This window comes from Nicotiana attenuata, chromosome 7 (genome assembly GCF_001879085.1).
Source record: "Nicotiana attenuata strain UT chromosome 7, NIATTr2, whole genome shotgun sequence".
NCBI classification, from domain to species: Eukaryota; Viridiplantae; Streptophyta; class Magnoliopsida; order Solanales; family Solanaceae; genus Nicotiana; species Nicotiana attenuata.
Genome location: NC_031995.1, coordinates 14,709,278 through 14,732,598, shown reverse-complemented (window position 1 = coordinate 14,732,598; position 23,321 = coordinate 14,709,278). Strand labels below are relative to the sequence as shown.

Below are 23,321 nucleotides of genomic sequence, written 5' to 3'. Positions count from 1 at the left end.
CTACAGCATTACCACTATCTGATGAACTTTCATCTAGAAGACGGTAAGAACAGTCTTGTGAAGGACGGGAAAAACGATCACGTGGAGGACGGTCGAGCCTCTGGCGGTGACTCACGAGACCGGGGCAACGGAAAAACTCCAGTAGAAAAGAGAGTTCTGATCTGAGCATGCATACCAAGGAATTGTGCATTTTTAAGCCTTTCTCTTTCCTTTGCCGTTTCTAGCTCGGATGTAAGCCATGTCACTGTCTCCTGCATAGCTGAGAGGCTCTTCCTATTAAGTGCCTCGCCCTGTGAGGAAGTCCCTATTCCTTGATTTCCACACCTATAGCAGTGAAATTTTTTCTTTGGAAGCCCGTATACCTTCCCCTTTTTGGACCGCCAACAACCTCCAACCATATTCTTTCAGCATCCTCGTCCAAAGGTTGGGTTGGCTCGCCTGACTCAACGGCTGGCTGACTACGAATAAAGTCCTCCACGGTACTTTGATAGCGATCCTATGTTATTTTAAATTAAATTAGTATATAACAAATCTTATAAAAGTAAATTATATCACTTAAGGAATTTGAAAGCTTACATATGTAGTCTCTGCCCGGTCCTCGATCCACCTATCAGCATTCGCCTCTTTCTTCTTCTTTAAAATATGCATCTCCTTGAATAGATCATCTTGCTGCAGTGGACGCCCATACTTCTTTTCCTGAAAATAAATTAATTTGGTTAATAAATAGAATCAATTAAATTCAAGGTTAAATAATCAATTTAAACACTAATTAACTAATTCATAACTAATTAACAAAATATTAAAATTATGCCCAAAAAACTAGTTCAAATCGAAACCCGAAACTTTTAGGAGGTGGAGAATGAGGGGCAGTAGCGGTAGTAGCAGCGGCGGCAATGGCCGGAATGGAGGCAACTGCAGTGGCACGGAGGAGTGGGGCAAGGGGGCTGTGTGTGTGAGGGAGATGAGAGTGAGAGTTAGAAAATTTTGAAAAGAGAAGAAGAGAAATAAGGGGGAAACCTGTATTATAGATTTGAAATTAAAAGATACTGACCGACTTCGGTCGATAGAGTCGGTCGGTACACTTAAGTGACCGTTGACTGTGTTTGACCACAGTTAACCGGCCGATTTCGGTCGGTAATCTTTAAAAAAGAAAGAAAAATAAACCAATATTAATTCCATTTCATCATTATTTCTCAAAAACTTATTAAATTTGAAATATAATTATAAACTATAAGCATGATCTTTATAAATAATTATATTTACTAATTACTTTTAATATACTATAAGAATATATTTCATTCTCTCTCACACACTCACACACACACACATATATATAATTAATCAATCATACTAAACAATAAACGTATATATATATGAGACGTTTACTTTATTTGAATTAGACGTTTCGTCTTATATATTCAATCGTTTTATAACTAATTATAAATCATATATATTAATAAATATCTGTCAAGACGTTTTACCTTTTGTATTCATCTATCTAAGTTATTATTAAGTATATGAGTCATTTCACATACGCGCACACACACAATTACAAACACAACACACACACTTACATTATATTGCAATTGATGATCAATATGTATCGTTGTACAACTTTAAATATGACGGATGTGCATGCCTTACAACGCACGAAAACTTGATCAATTGATGAATTGGTAAACCAATATTATTCTATTTTAAATATATTTAGTTTGTTGTTATATTAACTCGTTTACTTATATATGATTGTCATAATGCTAATAGCTTCTTTCCTTTATTTAATTTGTGATACATATATACATGTCAATAAAGTTTAATATTGTTCTATATTTCATTCGTTCATAACTAACAATACATGGCATATATAGATTAATCGATATAGGTCGAGACGTTTTATTTTTAATTTTCATTGATGCATATAGGTACGCTAATTTTAATTTCTAAGTTATAAGTCGATGAATCAATTTAATAATTATTCAAATAGATATATTTGATGATGATCAATTATATATACTAATTAGATTATTGCTTCTTCACAAGCCTATCCCTAAAAAAAATAACGACCTTGTGGCGCTAGAGCTTTGCGTTCTTAAATGCTTATTATAGTATATGTTAGTGCATTCATTATTTGTATTACAAAATAAAGTGGTACATGAATTATATTTATATTATGTATATAGTAAATTTTAATGTGATTTAAAAGTTTGGCATGTTTGACCTATGAACCGATCGATATTGGTCGGTTAATTAGTTTTCAGAAATTACAATTACCGACCAAAGTTGGTCGGTAAAATGTTCTCCTGTAATAACCGACCGACTTTGATCGGTAACTAGAACATAGATTTTATAAAATATTTTAAATAAATAATATAATTATTATAATTTAAATACGTGGGTCTATATAACCGACCGATGTTGGTTGGTAACCAAAAAAATACTTTGACTAAGCAAGTCTGACCATTGCGATCAAATGTTTGACCAATATACTGACCGATATCGGTCGATATTATTTTCCCGGGTAATTGCACCAATTTTTACCGATCTTCCGTGGTCAGTATGACATTTATAAAAATGTAAAATAATTTTTTAATAGTTTCTGTCCGTATAAGACGGTTTTTTGGTCGCTTTTCTGGACCGACTAACGTTGGTCGGTACACGTCGGTCGGAATTTACCGGATTTCTAGTAATGAGTTAAACTTGGCTTCAATTGTGAGTTTGACATTTAAACTTACCTAGTGACTAGATAGACATATTTTCTTGGCATAAGTATGTCTCGTGTACCCCTCAAGCTGGGAATTTCTTAGTTTAGTTTTTCCTTTCGGCTTTTTTCTTTTTTCTTTTTTATTACACGTGTCATTCAGTGATTTGTTACTTTAACACGTCAATAGTGTTTATATTTCACGCGTGAGGTTTACCAGCTTGAGGGGCTCACGAGACACATTTTTGCCAAGAAAAGATGTCTATCTGGTCACTAAATAAGTTTAAACGTCAAACTATTAATTAAGCCAAGTTTGAGTGTCTATCTTTCTATTTTGCCTTTTTCGTTTTTAATTCTCACAAGAAAAGAAGAGGAATAACAAATCTTTTCTATATCTTATCTTGAGTTAATGAGGTAGGAATGCTTAATTGTGACTTTCCAACCTAAGTGGCTTTGAAAAGGGAGAGTTTTTACAATTTTATAATGTAACCAATGTGGATAAACCCAAAGAAGTTGAACACTCCATGTAAATTCAAACTGTATTCCTTAATGACGCCTGCAACTGTTCAACAAAATCGCAAGTACCCAGAGAAACGCAAGTCCTTCGCTTTTTTTGTACCACGTGGAAGGCCTTCTGCGCAACACTTGTACGCCGCGGCTGCTCATTATGTGGCAATCATCGTCATCGGTGGTCAAATTATATATGTGTAACAGAGAAGGTTTTCGGCGGCCGGAGATTCAGCTCTGCTTATTTTCTGTGTTGACTGCCACTCCTTTTTCAGACGCTTCAATGTGATGCCTCTATTAGATTTAATAATTATTTCATTCTTCATCTATGCATATTAGAGTAATTGTTAATTTCTATTGTTGGAATTAGAATCCACCAATAAAATTTCTCTAAAAGGCCACTAGGAACAATATATTAATTTCAAATTACTGCTAATTATATTCTAGTAATTTTTCCTTTATATGTACATTTACAATGTACAATTAAAATATACGAAAGATAGAACCGTCAGCATTTTTCATGCTCTCTTCTTTACCGATCAAACTAGCTATATGAATAAACTATGATATAAGGGTTTGTCCGATATATATCGTGAGGACCATTGCCGATTAATGATTCTATCGCAGTTCAATCAATCATAGTGCTTCCGCTACAAAAATATATCTGTAAATTCTCCGTTTTTATTAATTACGCGTTATCTATTTTGATTAACGTGGATCAACATATACAAAAAAACTATGTAGGTCTTGTAATTTAGGTGACATTATATGGCTATTGGCTGCATACTGAATATTAATCTCACTTGTGTTTTTACGTCAGTGTAATTGTGTAAGAATTAGAGAAACTCTATATTAACCAAACAACAAATAAAATAGAATCGAAGCGGAACTACATCGTTTTCTAAATTCTAATCTAACGCCTAGAGTACTTTTTCCGCATGGCCAATACTTGCTTTCTGTGGGTAATTCGAATTTGAAATTTAATCATGAATAGTTCCTGAGCAGGATATTTTAGCTTTGGACCGTGATAGTATATATCATACCCTCTCAAAAATAAAAAGAAAAGTAGAAAGCGAAAGTACACGTTCGCCCACTCTAATAATTCATGATTAATCATTTTTATGAAACAATAATAACGTTCTATCAGCTTTTTCCCTTGATTATGAATTTGTAGAGAGGAAAAAATTCAAATCACCTAACAACCGCTCATTCTTTTCAAGTAGCACGATCATAAAATGTAATTAAATCCAACAAATAATTTGTCACGTCCATTATTAATTAGTTTCCGAAAAATGAAAATATAGGTTGACACTACGCTATTAAAAATGACTAAAAATATATTTTAGTTTAGAGATATATACATGGACATCATGATATTGAAATAACAGTGTCGCTTAGTGAGGAAAGTAAGCAACTAAGCATGGGAAGATATTCATGCCAGGCAGGAGGGACTTAGGTGATAACATTTATATTGGCATTATTTGTGTAGCAGATGTAGATGAGGCTCCTCTCTTAGCTTTTCCAATTTCTTTTAAGTAATGTTGATGTTTAGGTCAACTTATGATTAATATTATTAGATATTTATTATTTCTTATTAGTATATAATCAAGTAATTTTGTTTATCAAAATTTAAACATATTGAAAGAAATAACTTAGTACTTTATCTTTATTAGAATTTAAACCTAAAACCTTATAGCCCTACTTTATAAATCACTAGAGTAGTGCCTTTGTGTGCCTTCTTTTCCAAAAATTACATAACAGAAAAAACAAAAAAGGAAAAATTCTAGAAGGTGATGGCAGGAAAGCTAGCATCAATAATGAAGCTTGATCAACCAAATACTGACTTCATAAATAATAAAAGTATATAGAAAAGAAGGGTGTGATATCTCCTTGGGATTGGCAATTTTCGCAAAAGCATTGGCTCGTCCATTAATATGTGAGCCTTGGCACTTCAATTCAATATCTTATGCCTACTTGCCTTTTAGCATTTCGAGGAAAACCATTTTCTTTTTAGCATAGTTTTGTCGACATCTCCTCTTCTTCTTCTCCTACTTTTGTTCTGTTATTTAACTGTTTATATTAATTAAAGGCTAAACTGTATATATATTGTGCTGTCAAAAACTTTAAGTCGAATCAGAACAAAGAACTCGACTATGTAATTATTCATTGGTATACTCTTTTATTCATGAGGTGATGAATATAATAGAAGTACTTGCACAATGTTGTAAATTATAGAGGCTAGTCCAATTAACAAGAGGCGATACATTGAAAGTAAAATTTTTTTACGTTATAATATCTATTTACTTTGGTACGACTGATTGAATTCGTGGAGGTATTAAACCCTTGCCACTTGCTAGCATGTAATAAATATATAGTGGCAAAAAGAAAGTACGCGTGGACTGGTGAAAGAACACCAGAAAATAGAATTATTAGAGTCAGACAACTACTGCCAGCAGCAATACTGAAAAGTTTTATCAATTAGTAATTGATTAAGCAATCATGTTCGATTCGTGCAAGCCTAGAATTGCTTAATCAATCATGTTTCATTCATGCAAGCCTACAATATTTATCGAAATAATCCAGAAAATATAATGCATACTTAAAAATGTTTTAAAGTTAGAATTTGTTTGAGCCGGTGTTATTGGAATAGAATAGGTACATTTCAAGGAGGTTAAATTTCAATTTTAGGACGATGCCGTGGAGATTTGAGGTGGTTTAAACCAGTGTTTTAAAAGGTGTGGGCGTAAGGCGAAGCGTTTTACATATGCATCAGCGAGGATATAATGACACGGCCGGTCGTTTTGAGAGTAATAGCCTCGATACACTATTTACTGCTTCCCCCGTATCACTTTATACTTATGTGACTTGCCGAGAGGTTTCGTTTTTTGTTTCGGAGTGAATTGAGACACTTAGTTCCTACAATGGAAGTTTAAGTTCTAGGAATTTGACCGTAGTTGGAATTGTGTGAAGACGGCTCCGGAATGGAGTTTCGTCGGTTCCATTAGCTCTATTGGATGATTTTAGACTTAGGAGCGTGTCCGGATTGTGATTTGGAGGTCCGTAGCTAAATTAGGCTTGAAATGGCGAAAGTTAAATTTTTGGGAAGTTTGACCGGCAATGAACTTTTTGATATCGGGGTCGGATTCTAATTCCGGAAGTTGGAGTAGGTCTGTAATGTCAAATATGACTTGTGTGCAAAATTTGAGTCAATCGGACGTGGTTTGATAGGTTTCGGCATCGAATGTAGGAGTTTGAAGTTTCAAAGTTCATTAAGTTTGAATTGGAGTGCGATTTGTGTTTTTACCGTTGTTTGATATGATTTGAAGGCTCGACTAAGTTCGTATGATGTTTTAGTACTTGTTGGTATGTTTGGTTGAGGTCCCGGGGGCCTCGATGGTTTCCGGATGGTAAACGGACTAGAATTGGACTTGGTGTTATAGCTGAAGCATCAGTTATTGCTGGTGTCTGGTTTCCTTCTACGCATTCGCTAAGGTTCTCCTGTGTTTAGGTAGAGGAAGTTTGAGTGCTGCTGGAATTAAGCCTTCGCGTTCACGATGCATGTCCCGTGTTCGCGAAGCACTGAGTTCTTAGGCCTACGCATTCGCGATTAGGTCTTCGTGTTCGTGTAGAGGAAAGGGCAAATGAGTCACCAGGCAATTAACCTACGCGTTTGCGATGAGGGTCCCGCGTTCGTGTAGGGTCAGGCTGTGTAAGCTCCGCGTTCACGAAGAAGGTTATTGGACTGAAGCATTATTATGCTTCGGGGACGCAAGGATGTTTTCGCGTTCGCGAAGAAGGTTTTACCTGGGCAGCAAATTATATTTCAAAAAATGAGGGTTTTGCCATTTTTATCATAACTTGAGATAGAGAGCTCGGATTTGGAGGGATTTTCAGAGGTATCGGTTGGGTAATGATTCTTCACTTGTTTTTGGTTATATCCAACTAATCTATCATTAATTTCATCTTCTAATTTAAAAATTGGGTTGAGAAATTTGAGGGAAAAGTGGAAAAGTTCTTCAACCAAATTTTTGGGTTTTGATTGAGATTTTGATATAGGATTTGAGTAATTTTGGTACGAGTGAACTCGTGATTGAATGGGTGTTCGTATTTTGTGACTTTTACCTGATTTCGAGACGTGGACCCGGGTCGGCGTTTTGGGGCGATTTTTGAATTTCTTGTTAAAATCTTGATTTCATTAATTAGATTAGTTTCTTATAGTTATATTTATGGTATGTAATTGCTTTTGGCTAGATTTGGGCCGTTCGGAGTCGAAAAATCGAGGAAAGGGCATTCTTACTGATTGATTGGGCTTGGTTCGAGGTAAGTGGCTTGCCTAACCTTGTGTGGGAAAAATTCCCTTAGGATTTGATGATGTTGTGATACTTCTGTGATATGTGAGTGCGTGTACGCGAGGTGTCGAGTGCGTACACGGGCTAATTGTTGAAAAATTCAATTTTTACTGAGTAGTAACCTGTTACATCTTAGTTAAGTTATACTAGCATGTGTAGTTATCCTGTTTAGCCTAATATCGCATGTCTACGTGTCTAAAATGCTTATTTGAAATTTGTGGAGCATGCTTAGTTGAATTCCTATTTTTCCTTGATTTGTATTAGTCTTAAACTGTAGAGTTCTTGCTGCTAAGTGTTGTTTCCATCGGTTTCGAGCTGTGTATTTACTTTTGGGACTACGAGGCGGTACCTTGGGATATCTCCTTGCACATTTACTTTTGGTACTACGAGGCGGCACCTCGGGAGATCTCCCCCTGCACATTTACTTTTGGGACTACGAGGCGGTACCTCGGAGATCCCCTTGCATATTTACTTTTGGGACTACGAGACGGTATCTCGGGAGATCCCCTATTAAGCATTTACTTTTAGGACTAGGAGACGGTATCTCGGGAGCGCCCCTGTTGTTTATCGCTATGTGTTGTGCTGTTATATTCTATATTTTCTCCTTGTTAAATTTTCCAGTCTCTTATTACACTGTTATATTATTTTTTTGCCTTAAATTATTATAATCCAGTAGGGCCATGACATGACCTCGTCACTACTCTACTGAGGTTAGGCTTGGCACTTACTGGGTACCGTTGTGGTGTACTCATGCTACTCTTCTGCACATATTTTGTGTGCAGATCCAGGTACCTCCTACTAGTCCTGCTATTAGTTGCGTACTTGCTGCTGCTCTGGAGACTTCAAGGTATATCTGCCAATGTCCGCAGACCTCGAAGTCCCCCTCTATCCCTTTTATGTTGTTCCTCCTTTATTTCTTCTAGTTACTAATTTATAGAAAAGTTAGACAAATTCTTAGAGCTTGTGACTACCAGGTTTTGGGAATATTGTTATACTCGAGTGTTGGTTTACTTGTACATGCCGAGCGGCATTATTCCGGTATATAGTTATCTGTTGAAATTTAGTTGTTGATTCTGTCTTTATTTTTGATTATTCCGCAATTGTTAGGCTTACCTAGTCATAGAGACTAGGTGCCGTCACGACTACGGAGGGAAAATTGGATCGTGACAAATTGGTATCAGAGCTCTAGGTTCATAGGTGTTATGAGTCACAAGCAGGTTTAGTAGGGTCTTACGGATCGGTGCAGAGACGTCTGTACTTATCTTCGGGAGGCTATGGAACTGTTAGGAAAATTTCACTTCTTTGATTGATTGTTGTGCGAAATTATTGACTTCGGAATTCTAAACTTTTGTCTTCTATTCTCTCACAGATGGTGAGGACACGTACAGCGAAATCATAAGACCAGGCACCCGCGCCGCCTGTTGGATCCACGGGAGGCCGAGGTCGGGGTAGAGGACGAGGACGTCCCTGTGGTGCAGCCAGAGCACCCGCACGAGCTGCTACAGAGGAGCCACTAGTAGCTCCAGTCGGAGCATAGGAACCTGAGACGCCTGTTACTACACTAGCTCTTCAGGAGACCCTTGCACAGTTCTTGAGCATGTTCGGTACTCTAGCTCAGGTAGGGTTGATTCCAGTTACTCCTGCCACATCTCAGGCTGGGGGAGGAGCACAGACTCCCACTGCCCGCACCCCAGAGCAGCGTGTTTAGGTCGATCAGGTTTCAGAGGTCATAACAGTGCAGACGGTAGCCCCAGTTCGGCCCGAGGGTAAGGCAACAATTTCTGAGGAGGAGCAGCTCAGGCTCGAGAGGTACAAGAAGTACCACCCTCCTACTTTCAGTGGCTTGGCGTCAGAGGATGCCTGGGGTTTTCTTGATGAGTGCCACCGTATCCTCCGTACTATGGGTGTAGCGGAGTCGAGTGGGTTTCTTTCACTACGTTCCAGCTTAGAGGAGTGTCCTATCAGTGGTGGTGTGCTTATGAGTTGGGTAGTTCGGCTGAGGCAGCTTCATTTACTTGGACTCAGTTCTCGGATATGTTCTTGAGGGAGTATGTTCCCCAGAGTCTCAAAGATGCATGGCGCACAGAGTTTGAGCAGTTACGCCAGGGTGCTATGACTGTGTAGAGTATGCAGTTCGCTTCAGTGATTTGGCTAGGCATGCACCAGCCTTGGTTGCTACAATTCGAGAGAGGGTCCGTCGGCTCATCGAGGGACTCAACCCCAGTATCAGGCTTAGCATGGCCCGGGAGTTAGAGATGGATATTGCATACCAACAGGTTGTGGGGATTGCTAGGAGATTGGAGGGTATGCTTGCTCGGGAGAGAGAGGAGAGAAAGGCCAAGAGGTCTCGAGAGTCTGGCACTTATAGTGGTACTCGTGCCCCAGCTGTAGTTCGTCATGGTAGAGGCTATATGAGTCGCCCTGTGCTTTCAGCACTTCCAGCCGCTAGTAGTTTTTCGGCCACTCCTAAGCCTCGGGAGCCTTATTATGCACCGCCAGTGTCTAGTGCACCTCCTGCACGGGGTGCTTTCAGCGGTCAGCCCAGCCGACCTGGACCGAGACAATCACAGCATCCGCGCCCTTCGAGAGCTTGTTTTGAGTGTGGCGACACTCGCTGTATCGTGAGGGATTGCCCAAGTCTTAGGAGGGGTGCACCTCCAAAGACTTCTCAGGTGCCGCGTGCTCTACCGGGTCCCTAGGCTATGATTAAAACACCAGCTACCACTCCACCTGCTCAGCCATCTCGAGGTGGAGGTCGGGCAGGTAGAGGTCGCTCTAGAGGGGGAGGCCAGGCTAGATATTATGCTCTTCCTGCTCGTACAAAGGCAGTTGCATCTGAATCTGTCATTACAGGTATTGTTCCGGTCTGTCATAGAGATGCGTCAGTCTAATTTGATCCAGGCTCCACTTATTCCTATGTGTCATCTTATTTGCTCCGTATTTGGGCGTATCCCGTGATTCTTTGAGTTCTCCTATTTATGTCTCTACACCTATGGGAGATTCTATTGTTGTTGATCGTATGTATCGATCGTGTTTGGTTGCTCTTAGTGGTTTTGAGACCAGAGCCGATTTATTATTGCTCAGTATGGTAGACTTTGATATTATTTTGGGCATGGATTGGTTGTCGCCCCATTATAGTTATTCTTGATTGTCACGCCAAGACCGCGACGTTGGCTATGCCAGGATTACCATGATTAGAGTGGTGAGGTACCTTAGATTATACTTCCAGTAGAATTATTTCATTTCTTAAAGCTCAACGAATGGTTGAGAAGGGGTGTGATGCGTATCTAGCTTATGTGAGGGATGTCAGTCTTGATACCCCTACAGTTGAGTCAGTTCCAGTAGTAAGGGATTATCCCGATGTATTTCCAACTGATTTTCCACGATGCCTCCCGACAGAGATATCGACTTTGGTATTGACTTGTTACCGGACACTTAGCCCATCTCTATTCCTCTATATCGTATGACTCCTCTTGTGTTGAAGGAGTTGAAGGAACAATTAAAGGAATTGCTTGATAAGGGCTTCATTCAGCACAGTGTGTCACCTTGGGGTACCCCAGTCTTGTTTGTGAAGAAGAAGGATGGTTCTATGCGTATGTGCATTGATTATCGCAACTTGAACAAAGTTACAGTGAAGAACATGTATCCATTGCCTTGTATTGATGAACTATTTGATCAGTTACAGGGTGCCAGAGTGTTTTCCAAGATTGGCTGGTATTCAGGCTATCATCAGTTGAAGATTCGGGAGCCAGATATTCTGAAGACTACTTTCAGGACTTGGTATGTTCATTACGAGTTCCTTGTGATGTTATTTGGGCTGACCAACACCCCAACAGCATTCATGCATTTGATGCACAGTGTATTTTGGCCGTATCTTGACTTTTTCATCATTGTATTTATTGACGACATTCTGGTGTACTCCTAGAGTCGGGAGGATCATGAGCAGCACCTGAGAACTGTACTTCAGACCTTGAGAGAAAAGAAGTTATATGCAAAATTCTCAAAGTGTGAGTTCTGGCTAGATTCAGTGGCATTTTTGGGTCACGTAGTGTCGAGTGAGGGGATCAAGGTAGATCTGAAGAAGGTTGAAGCAGTGCATCGTTGGCCTAGACCGTCCTCAGCTACAGAGCTCCAAAGTTGTCTTGGTTTGGTAGCGTATTACCGTCGATTTGTAGAGGGTTTCTCATCTATTACAATACCTATGTCCAGGCTATCTGTTCAGGTGGACAAAGGAGTGTTAGTAGAGCTTTTAAAAGCTCAAGGCAGCTTTGACTACATCCCCAATATTGGTATTGCCTACAGGTTTGGGGTCTTATATTGTATATTATGATGCGTCGCGGATTGGTCTTGGTGCAGTGTTGATGCAAGACAGTAGGGTGATTTCCTACGTGTACAGACAGCTGAAGGTGCATGAATAGAACTATCATGTACACGACCTTGAGTTAGCAGCTATTGTTCATGCATTAAAGATTTGGCGGCACTATTTGTACGGTCTCCCTTGTGAGATCTACATTGATCACTAGAGTTTGCAACATCTGTTCAAATAGAAGGATCTTAACTAGCGTCAGCGGAGGTGGTTAGAGCTGCTTAAGGATTATGATATCACTATTCTATACCATCCCGAAAAAGCCAATGTGGTGGTCGATGCCTTGAGTCGCAGGGCGATGAGTTTGGGGAGCTTAGCATCTCTATCAGCAGCAGAGAGGCCATTGGCATTGGATGTTCAGGCCTTGGCCAACCAGTTTGTTAGATTAGATATTTCTAAGCCGAGTCGAGTTTTGGCTTGTGTGGTCTCTCAGTCTTCTATTTATGATCGTATTAGAGAGCGTCAGTATGATGACCCCCATCAGCTTGTCCATAAGAACACGGTTCAACACAGTGATGCTAAGGAGGTCACTATTGGTAATGATGGCGCATTGAGGATGCAGGGCAGGCCATGTGTTCCCAATGTAGATGGTTTGCATGAGTTGATTCTCCAGGAGGCTCAAAGTTCAAGGTACTCCATTCATCCGGGTGCCGCGAAGATGTATTAAGACTTGAGGCAGCATTATTGGTGGAGGAGAATGAATAAGGACATAGTGGAATATGTAGCTCGGTGCCTAAATTTCCAATAGGTGAAGTATGAGCATCAGGGACTAGGTGGATTGCTTCAGAAGCTAGAGAATCCGGAGTAGAAATGGGAGCGGATCACTATGGATTTCATTGTTGGGCTTCCACGTACTCAGCGAAAGTTTGATGCAGTTTGGGTGATTGTGGATAGGATGACCAAGTCACCTCATTTCTTTGCTGTGATGACTACTTATACTTCCGAGTAGCTGACTCGAGTTTATATCCGCGAGATTTTCAGGCTTCATGGCGTGCCGATATCTATCATCTCTGACCAGGATACGCAGTTTACATCGCGATTCTGGAGGGCCGTACAACATGAGTTAGGTACTCGGGTTGAGTTGAGCACAACATTTCACTCTCAGACGGACGGACAGTCCGAGCGCACTATTCAGATACTGGAGGATATAATCGTGCTTGTGTGATGGAGTTTAGGGGTACTTGGGATCAGTTCTTGCCACTTGCGGAGTTTGCCTACAAAAACAGTTATCAGTCGAGCATTCAGATGGCACCGTATGAGGCTTTGTATGGTATATGATGTCGGTCTCCAGTGGGTTGGTTCGATCTGGGCGAGGCTAGGCTATTGGGTACAGACTTGGTTCAGGATGCTTTGGAGAAGGTCAAGGTGATTCAGGATCGACTTCGCATAGCCTAGTCCAAACAGAAGAGTTATGCGGATCGAAAGGTTCGCGATGTTGCATTCATGGTTGGGGAGCGGTCTTGCTCCGGGTTTCGCCCATGAAGGGTGTTATGAGGTTCTAGAATAAGGGCAAGTTGAGCCCAAGGTTTATTGGCCCGTTCGAGGTGTTGTGGCGAATTGGGGAGGTTGCTTATGAGCTTGCCTTGCCTCCCAGTCTAGCAGGAGTTCATCCGGTATTCCATGTTTCTATGATCTGGAAGTATCACGGTGATCCGTCTCATGTGTTAGATTTCAGCTCAATCCAGTTGGATAAGGATTTATCTTATGTTGAGGAGCCGGTGGCTATTTTTGACAGGGAGGTTCGAAAGCTGAGGTCAAAGAACATTGCTTCAGTGAAGGTTCACTGGAGGGGTCAGCCGATCGAGGAGGCGACTTGGGAGATCGAGCATGGTATGCACATCCATTATCCTCATCGTTTCACCACTTCAGGTATGTCGTGTACTCGTTCGAGGACGAACGATTGTTTTAAGAGGGGGAGGATGTAACGACCCGGCCGGTCGTTTTGGGGGTAATAGCCCCTATCCCCGATTTACTATTTCCCCCGTATCATTTTATGCTTATGTGACTTGCCGGGAGGTTTTGTTTTTGGTTTCGGAGTGAATTGGGACACTTAGTCCCTAAAATAGAATCTTAAGTTCTAGGAATTTGACCGTAGTTGGAACTGTGTGAAGATGGCTCCAGAATGGAGTTTCGTCGGTTCCGTTAGCTCCTTTGGATGATTTTGGACTTAGGAGCGTGTTCGGATTGTGATTTGGAGGTCCGTTGCTAATTTAGGCTTGAAATGACGAAAGTTGAATTTTTGGGAAGTTTGACCGGGAGTGGACTTTTTGATATCGGAGCCGGATTCCGATTCTATAAGTTGGAGTAGGTCCATAATGTCGAATATGACTTGTGTGCAAAATTTTAGGTCAATCGAACATGATTTGATAGGTTTCGGCATCAGTTGTAGGAGTTTGAAGTTTCAAAGTTCATTAAGTTTGAATTGGAGTGTAATTCATGTTTTTAGCGTTGTTTGATGTGATTTGAAGGCTCGAATAAGTTTATATGATGTTTTTAGCACTTGTTGGTATGTTTGGTTGAGGTCCCCGGGGCCTCGAGTGGTTTCCGGTTGGTTAATGGACTATAATTGGACTTGGTGTTATAGCTTAAGCATCAGCTATTGCTTGTGTCTGGTTTCTTGCTACGCATTCACGAAGGTTCTCCCGCGTTCACGTAGAGGATGTTTGAGTGCTGCTGGAATTAAGACTGTGTGCTCGCGATGCATGTCCCGCGTGCGCGAAGCACTGAGTTCTTAGGCCTACGCGTTCGCGATTGGGTCCTCGCATTCGTGTAGAGGAAAGGGCAGATGAGTCACCAGGCAACTAGCCTACGCATTAACAAGGACGGTGCTGCGCTCGCGTAAGTTCAGACTGTGTAAGCTCCGCGTTCGCGATTAGGCCATCGCGTTCGCGAAGGAGGTTTTTGGACTGAAGAATTTTTATGCTTCACGAACGCAAGGATGCTTCAACGTTCGCGAAGAAGGTTTTACCTTGGCAGCATATTATATTTCAAAAACGAGGGTTTTGCCATTTTAATCATAACTTGAGATAGAGAGCTCGGATTTTGGCGATATTTGGAGGGATTTTCAGAGGCTCGATTGGGTAATGATTCTTCATTTGTTTTTGGTTATATCCCACTATCTATCATTAGTTTCATCTTCAAATTTAAGATTTGGGTTGAGAAATTTGGGGAAAAAGTGGAAAAGTTCTTCAACCAAGTTTTTGGGTTTTGATTGAGATTTCGATATCGGATTTGAGTAATTTTGGTGCGAGTGAACTCATGGTTAAATGTGTGTTCATATTTTGTGACTTTTACCCGATTTCGAGACGTGGGTCCAGGTCGACATTTTGAGGCGATTTTCGAATTTCTTGTTAAAATCTTGATTTCATTAATTAGATTAGTTTCTTATAGTTATATTCATGGTATGTAATGGCTTTTGGCTAGATTTGGGCCATTTGGAGTCGGAAAATCGAGGAAACGGCATTCTTACTGATTGATTGAGCTTGGTTTGAGGTAAGTGGCTTGCCTAACCTTGTGTGGGGAAAATCCCCTTAGCATTTGGCACTATTGTGATACTTCTGTGATATGTGAGTGCTGTGTACGCGAGGTGGCGAGTGCGTACACGGGCTAATTGTTGAAAAATCCGATTTTTACAGAGTAGTAACCTGTTACATCTTAATTGAGTTATACCAGCATGTGTAGTTATCCTGTTTATCCTAAATCGCATGTCTACGTATCTTAAATGCTAATTTGAAATATGTGCAGCATGCTTAGTTGAATTCCTATTTTTCCTTGATTTGTATCAGTCTTAAACTGTAGAGTTCTTGATATTAATTGTTGTTTCCATAAGTTTCGAGCTGTGTGTTTACTTTTGGGACTACGAGGCCATACCTCGGGAGATCCCCCTACACATTTACTTTTGGGGCTACGAGGCGGTACCTCGAGAGATCCCCTTGCATATTTACTTTTGGGACTACGAGACGGTATCTCGGAAGATCCCATGTTGAGCATTTACTTTTGGGACTACGAGACCGTATCTCGGGAGCGCCCCTGTTATTTATCCCTATATGTTGTGTTGTTATCTTCTATAGTTTCTCCATGTTAAATTTTGCAGTCTCTTATTACACTGCTATATTTTTTTCTGCCTTAAATTATTATATTCCAGTACGGCCCTGACCTGACCTCGTCACTACTCTACCAAAATTAGGCTTGGCACTTACTGGGTACCGTTGTGGTGTACTCATGCTACTCTTTTGCACATGCTTTGTGTCCTGATCCAGGTACCTCCTACCAGCCCCACTCTTAGTTGCGTACTTGCTGCCGCTCCGAAGATTTCAAGGTATATCTGCCAGCGTCTGCAGACCTCAGAGTCCCCCTCTATCCTTTTTATGTTGTTCCTCCATTATTTCTTCTAGTTACTGATGTATAGAAACAGTTAGACAAATTCTTAGAGCTTGTGACTTGTGACTACCGGGTTTTAGGAATATTGTTATTCTCAAATGCTGGTTTACTTGGACATGCCGAGCGGTATTTTTCCGGTATATAGTTGTCTGTTGAAATTTAGTTGTTGATTTTGTCTTTATTTTCGATTATTCCGCAATTGTTAGGTTTACCTAGTCGTAGAGACTAGGTGCCGTCACGACATCTTACGGAGGGAGAATTGGATCGTGACACAGGCATAAGCCCCCTAGGTATTTAATTTTTATATTTTATAAAATAATATAATTACAGTAAATATTTATTTTTTGCTGGACATGAAGCCCCAGCATGAGATTTCTTCTCTACTCCTTAAACTCCTACTACAATCCTTACTTAGCTCATACTGGATACCAATTCATATTACTTATATAAGTATCCAATTTTTTTACAATGTTGAGCTCTTATATGTATCTCTTGAACTATCGTTTTCACTATACTCTGTGCATTGATTTGTTTCTTCTGGAAAATAATATTGTTTCTAGCTTGCCAAATATGGTAGACTGCTGCATCCAAAACCATTCTGTATATGTTTGCTCCTGCACTCTTCCCTGCTGCCTTCTTCTCTGCCCATTGAACTTCTTCCTTCCACTGTTTTTTCCTTCTCATGACCCCTTGCCAGGATAGTAACTTTTGCCATATCTCATTTGAATAATCACAGTCAAAAAACAAGTGCTGCACTATTTCATTGTTCCTGTGGCACAGTGTACACAAAGTTTCATCTACTGAGCCCCATCTTACTAGTCTTTCTTTAGTAGCTAACCTGTCTTGTATTAGCTAATCTTAGGATAAAGATCCACTTTGGCATTCCCTTGTTGTTGCATACTAAGCATCTCCACGTCACCTTTTGAAATTCCCCTTCTAGTGCTTTGTACATCTTCCTGGTGGAAAAACTGTCACTGTACCTCACATCATCCTCTGAGTATCCAGCCTCTTGGAATTGTGCCTTGGCCTTGAATATTTTCTGGATTACCCATGAGGCATTATTTGGTTCAGTATCCCATATATTGTTATCTTTTATATAGTATGTATGAACCCACTGCACCCACAACTTCTCTTTCTTCTTGCAAACGTTCCAAAGCAGCTTACAAATAGCAGCTTTATTCCATAGTTCTATGTTTGTGAAGTTTAATCCCCCTGCTATCTTAGGTGCACATAGTTTGTCCCAAGCTATCAAAGCTTTCTTTGTTGGTTTAGCACTGCCCGACCATAAAAACCTTCTGCTGATTGCCTCAATGAATTGTATAATTTTCTTTGGCAAAATGAATACTTGTGCCCAAAAGTTCGGAATTGTTCCCAACACACTTTTGATCAGTGTTGCTCTTCCTGCATAAGATAGAAACTTGGCTGTCCAGCATTGAATTCTATTAAGCATTTTATCATTCAGAGGCTCACATTGAATTGCTGACAATCTTTTTGTACTCAAGGGGACACCAAGGTATCTAAAAGGTAGATCACCTTTAGTGTATCCTGGTACTTCCATTATCTTCAGCTGTGTCCTGCTATCTACACCTCCAAAATATACACAGCTTTTACTTGTGTTTGCCACTAACCTAGAAGCTGCAGAAAATATTTGGAATTGTTTATACAATGCCACAACAGACTGCACATCTCCCTTACAAAATAAAAGCAGATCATCAGCAAATCCCAATTGTATTAGTCTCACTTTAGCACACCTTGGATGAAATCTGAATTCTTTGTTGTTTCCTAGCTACTTCATTAACCTACATAGGTACTCCATAGCAATTACAAATAGCAATGGTGAAATGGGATCTCGCTGTCTTAATCCTCTTTTTGCTTCAAATGGTTTGATTGGCTTCCCATTGACAATGATTGAATATGAGACAGTACTGATGCAAACCATTACCTATCTTACATATTTTTCTGGAAGTCCTAATAGCCTCATCACCTGTTCAACAAATACCCATTACACAGAATCATAGGCCTTTTGTATATCAATCTTCAACATACACCTAGGTGATATATTCTTCCTCCCGTAACCTTTGACCAGTTCATGGCTCATTATAATATTATCTGTGATCAATCTTCCTGGCACAAAAGTTGTTTGACAATTGTTAATCAAATTTGGCATGACTTCCTACAGTCTAGATATTAGTATCTTGGAGATAATCTTATATAACACAGTACAACATGAGATAGGTCTGAATTCTCTGATATTACTGGGGTTCTTCACTTTTGGTATTAGGGTAATAGTTGTACAGTTGATTGGTTTGCACATCACAGATTCCTCAAAAAACTCCATCACAGCTTGAGTCACCTCTTTCCCTATAATATGCCATGCTTTCTTATAGAAGAATGCATTGTATCCATCACATCCTGGTGCTTTATTGTCATCAATACCCTGTAATGCTTGCTTGATTTCATCTTCAGTTACTGCTCGTATTAGCTTCAGTTGCTGTTGTCTGCTTAGGTTGTAGCCTTGCTGCATCACTTCTGTATTAACTCCTGGTATTTGAGTTGTTGCTGTTCCAAGTAGCTGCTTGTAGAACTTCAGTATTTCTGCTTCCACGTCATTAGCATTCAAGAGTAGTTTCCCTGCACTATCTGTCAATCTTCCAATGTGATTAGTTGCTTGTCTATTCTTAACACATGTATGAAATATGCTGTATTTGAATCTCCCAGGTTTAGCCATTTAATCATTGATTTCTGCTTCATTATACTTTCCTCAATTTCAATCCATTTAGCCAACTCCATCTTTGCCTCTTTTTCTTGAGCTACACTTTCATTGCTATTCCCAGGTCCAACCATTTGTTCCTGGATCCCTTCCAACTTTGCTCTTGTTACTAGAATTCTTTGTTCAGCACTGTTAAAATCTTGACTATCCATTTGCTTCATCTTGGTCTTTAGTATCTTGAGTTTCATCCACACCTTGTTCATTGTTGTTCCACCACCCCTTTTTGTCCAGCATTTGTGTACAGTATCCTCAAACTCTTTGTGTTAAGTCAAGCAATTGAAAAACTTGAAAGGTCTCTTTCCATTCTGCTGGTCAGTATCAATTGATATACTCAAGGGGCAGTGATCAGAAAAACCAGGTTGCAACACCCTCCCCTCCATACCAGGCCATTTCTAGATCCATGTAGCATTGACAAGTATTCTGTCTATCTTAATATGGACATGATTGTTTGTCCAAGTGTACTTCCTTCCAACTGTTCTCAATTCAGTTAGTCCAGCCTCCCAAATGAACTCTTTGATATCTTTCACTTTAAATTCTTGTACTGGGGTTCCTTATATCCTGTCTTCACTAGATAAAATAGTATTATAGTCCCCCATTAACACACAAGGTCCATTAATACCAGCTATGATTTTTCCCATATCTTCCCATAATAATTTTCTATCTTGAACAATATGCATACCATAAATGGCTCCAAAGTTAAACTTGTTGCCATTCTGGAGTTCTGTAACCTGCCCTATTATGTATTGCTTGTGTATATCATAGCTCTCAAAATTCACCTTTGTCTGGTCCCAAACAACCCATATTCTTCCACCTGGAGCAGTCGTATAGTTTGCTATCCATCTCCAACTATTAAACACTTTCTTTATAACCAGATTCTGCCCTTACTTCCTTAGCTCTATTCTCTAGCACAGCCATTAACACCACCTTATTTTCTCTAATAAATTTTTTAGTTCTTTTTGCTTGTACCCCTTATTCAATCCTCTAACATTCCAAGATATGCTGTTCATTATTTTATGGATCTTGGATTCAAAGTACCACCTCTACCTCTATCTCTAGGCAGCTCTCTACCTTGGTCTTGATTCTCTGTCATTTGAATTATCTTTTGTGCAGTATCCACCAAAGCTTTGAAAGCATTACCTATATTAACTCCATTCTCATTTCTCCCTTCCGTATTCTTCTTTGATGCAGACTTCCCTCTTGCCAGTTGCCATTGCTCTTCATTTGGCTTGTTGTTTTGAGCCTCTTCTTTATCCTCCTCCACTTGTTCCAGAAATCTTCCACTTGTATCTATTTTATCAATCTTTGGATCAAGTTTCCTCACAACTTTCCATACCTGTTTCTGGTTCTGTGCTTTATAGTTTTGTCGCCCCCCTTCTTGGTTCTGCATTTGCTACAGCATATTTGACAATATTGAGGCTTCCATTCATATTGTACCAGTTGCTCAATGACTTCACCTGTAGGATCAATAAGTTTAATTGTCCCTGGTAAAGTCCTTGTTATGTCCATTTTAATTAGAATCCGAGCATATGAGATCCTATTAGTCACAGTTGTGCATGCATCAGCATAAAGAGGTTTCCCTAATCCACTCCCAATTTTGCTAAGGGCTAGGTTACTCCAATAATTCGGTGGAAGTTTTGGGAATTTAACCCATAGAGGAATAGTTTTCAGCACCTCTTCACTAAAATCAAATCCCTCAATCCATGGCTTTAATATTACTGGTCTACTATTCATAGTATAAGGCCCATTCATCAATACCTCATCCCTTTCTTCAGAATTATGCATCAAAATTATAAAGTATCCATCATTGTGAAATAGTACCTTAGGCTTCCCGATTTTTCCCCGTTGACCAGCAACAAATCGTTCAATAGCTCCTATAGTTGGAGTATTTCCAACTATGTACATAATTATTGCTCGATTCCATTTCTGCTTCTCCTCAACTATGTCTTCTTCCAAAATTTGCACTACTACTTCACCCTCTTGCATCACCGGTGGTATATATGTTAGATCCATCTCTTTGCAGCAAGTTTGTTTTCTTGAAGTAATCCTGTCCATGACCTTCCAATATTGTTTGTTTTCATCTGTTTGTGCTTCTCTTCCTCAACTTGTACTGGCATTGTTCCATTACCTTGCTCCATTATAGGCCTGGTAGTTACTGTTACATTGGAATTTGCTTTGCTCGTGCTCGCTCCACCAATGACGACCGGCGATATGTTCAATTTTGGTATCCCTTGATTGACTGGACTCACTGGGCCAGCTGATTTTACACGATTGCAGCTCAGATCTGGCCAATTCAACTCACTGTCATTGTCTAGATCTAACTCATCCTCCTGCATTTTTCCTTTTGCATGTTGTTTTCCTTGGTCCTTTGTAATAATTTATGATTCCGCGTTCAATGACTGGCGTTTTGCTTTGGTTTTTCCTAGGCCTCCCTCTTCCTCCCATTTCCGGCGAGTGGCGCAGGTTATCACATCTAACGTGCGCCTGAGAGAGAGAGAGAAAGGTCAATATGACTCATTAAAATCTATATATGTGCGTATTATATACATATAGTATACATATTTTATATACTCTTTGGCTAATGGATGCAATTAGTTTCAACCGACTGGCCAATTTTGTATTTTTCTCCGAAAGAATGTCCACGTCCTTGGCCCATTAAAAAGAACTAGGCCTACGCGTGAGGTTGTGCAATACTTAATTAAGTAAATAATAATGTTAACAGCTTAAGCTTTTAGATGATATGATTAATTTTACACATAGGCATTTGGTATTAAATGGTCTGAATAGAGGGAATTGGTACTGAGGATTTGTATAGGTGATCATAACAAGTTTGGGATTTAGGAGTAGTTGATTGATTGACTCATTGGTCCGTTTCATAAGTGTACTTTTAAATTACTCCCTCCTTTTCAATTTATATGGCTTAGTTTGACAAGACACGGAGTTTAAGAAAGAAAGTACTCGCTCTGTTTCACTTTGTTTGGCACTATTTCCTTATTAGTTTGTTCCAAAAGAATGATACATTCTTATATTTACTTCATGAGAAGCTTCTATGGCTATATAAATGTTATGACATATTTAAGATCACAGGTTTCAAGAGTCTTATAACCACATAAATCGTATGGTATATTTAAGACTACAAGTTTTAAGACTCCCTCCTTTCCTTTCTTTCTTAAATTTCGTGTCGAACGAAATTATGACAAACAAAGTGACGGAGGGAGTAAGACTTTTGAAACTTGTGGTCTTAAATATGCCATAACATTTGTGTGGTTATAAGACTTTTGAAACTTGTGGTCTTAAATGTCATATCATTTGTGTGACTATAAAAGCTTGTCATTGAGAATAAAATGCAAAGTTCAAGTTAAATTGGTTCCAAATTTAGAAAATAATATTCTTTTTGGAACAGACTAAGAGCCCGTTTGGATTGGCTTAAAAAAAGTGGCTTTTCAGCCGAATTAGCTTTTAAGCCAAAAAGCAATAAGTTGGGGTTGTCCAGCTTATTGCTTTTGGCTTGTTTTAAGCAGTTTTTAACTTATTTTAAGCACTTTTCTGACTTTCCCAAACACCGAAAAAAGCTAAAAAGAGCTTAAAAGCTGATTTGAACAACTTAAAAGTCAATCCAAACACCCTCTAATAAAGAAATAATATCATTCTCTTTGGAAAGGAGGGAGTAAAGGAAGTTGCAACCAAATAAAAATTCTCTAACTATGATGAACCGTTTGAACATCTGCATCTAGTATGAAATGGGTCTGAATGGAGGGAAGGGATACAAAGGATTCATGGAGTTGACTTAACTAGTTTGAGTTGAGCTGTAGTATATTGGTTGACTGATTGATCTTTCAAGAGTTAGCAGATTAATTAGGAGGATTGTAACCAATGTAAATACAGTCTTAACTATGAATAAACAAAGATCCTTATAGCTGATTCAACTAGTTTGGACTGAGACACAGTTGAATGTTTGACAGATTGGTCTTTTCAAAAGTTTACAGATAATAAGGAGGGTTGCAGCTAAACTAAAAACAGTTTAACTATGATGGATAATCTAAACATCAGTATTTAGTATGAAATGTGTCTGAATGGAGAGACTTGGCTACCTGTGAAGATGAGTGTGGGCCCTGCAAACAAAATCAGTGTTGTAATGACACTGATGATGACGTTTATAATATTTATTTACTTTAAGGACTTAGATATCAATGTCCTGACTAATGATAGTTTATTTGAACTACTAAGGGTTATGATTACTTACCTGGTACAGAA

At 39.4% G+C, this 23,321-nt stretch overlaps 1 protein-coding gene across 1 annotated transcript in view; it reads left to right on the top strand.

Annotated features, from left to right (window-relative positions):
* The window catches only part of LOC109229853 (gamma-glutamyl hydrolase 2-like), a 34,373-nt gene continuing 14,299 nt past the window's right edge, over positions 3,248-23,321 (top strand). Inside the window, exons 1-5 of the mRNA XM_019395405.1 lie at positions 3,248-3,370; positions 8,337-8,401; positions 10,088-10,226; positions 11,554-11,559; positions 21,091-21,093. Coding sequence (XP_019250950.1) covers positions 3,248-3,370; positions 8,337-8,401; positions 10,088-10,226; positions 11,554-11,559; positions 21,091-21,093 — 336 coding nt within the window. The remainder of the gene's footprint in view (positions 3,371-8,336; positions 8,402-10,087; positions 10,227-11,553; positions 11,560-21,090; positions 21,094-23,321) is intronic.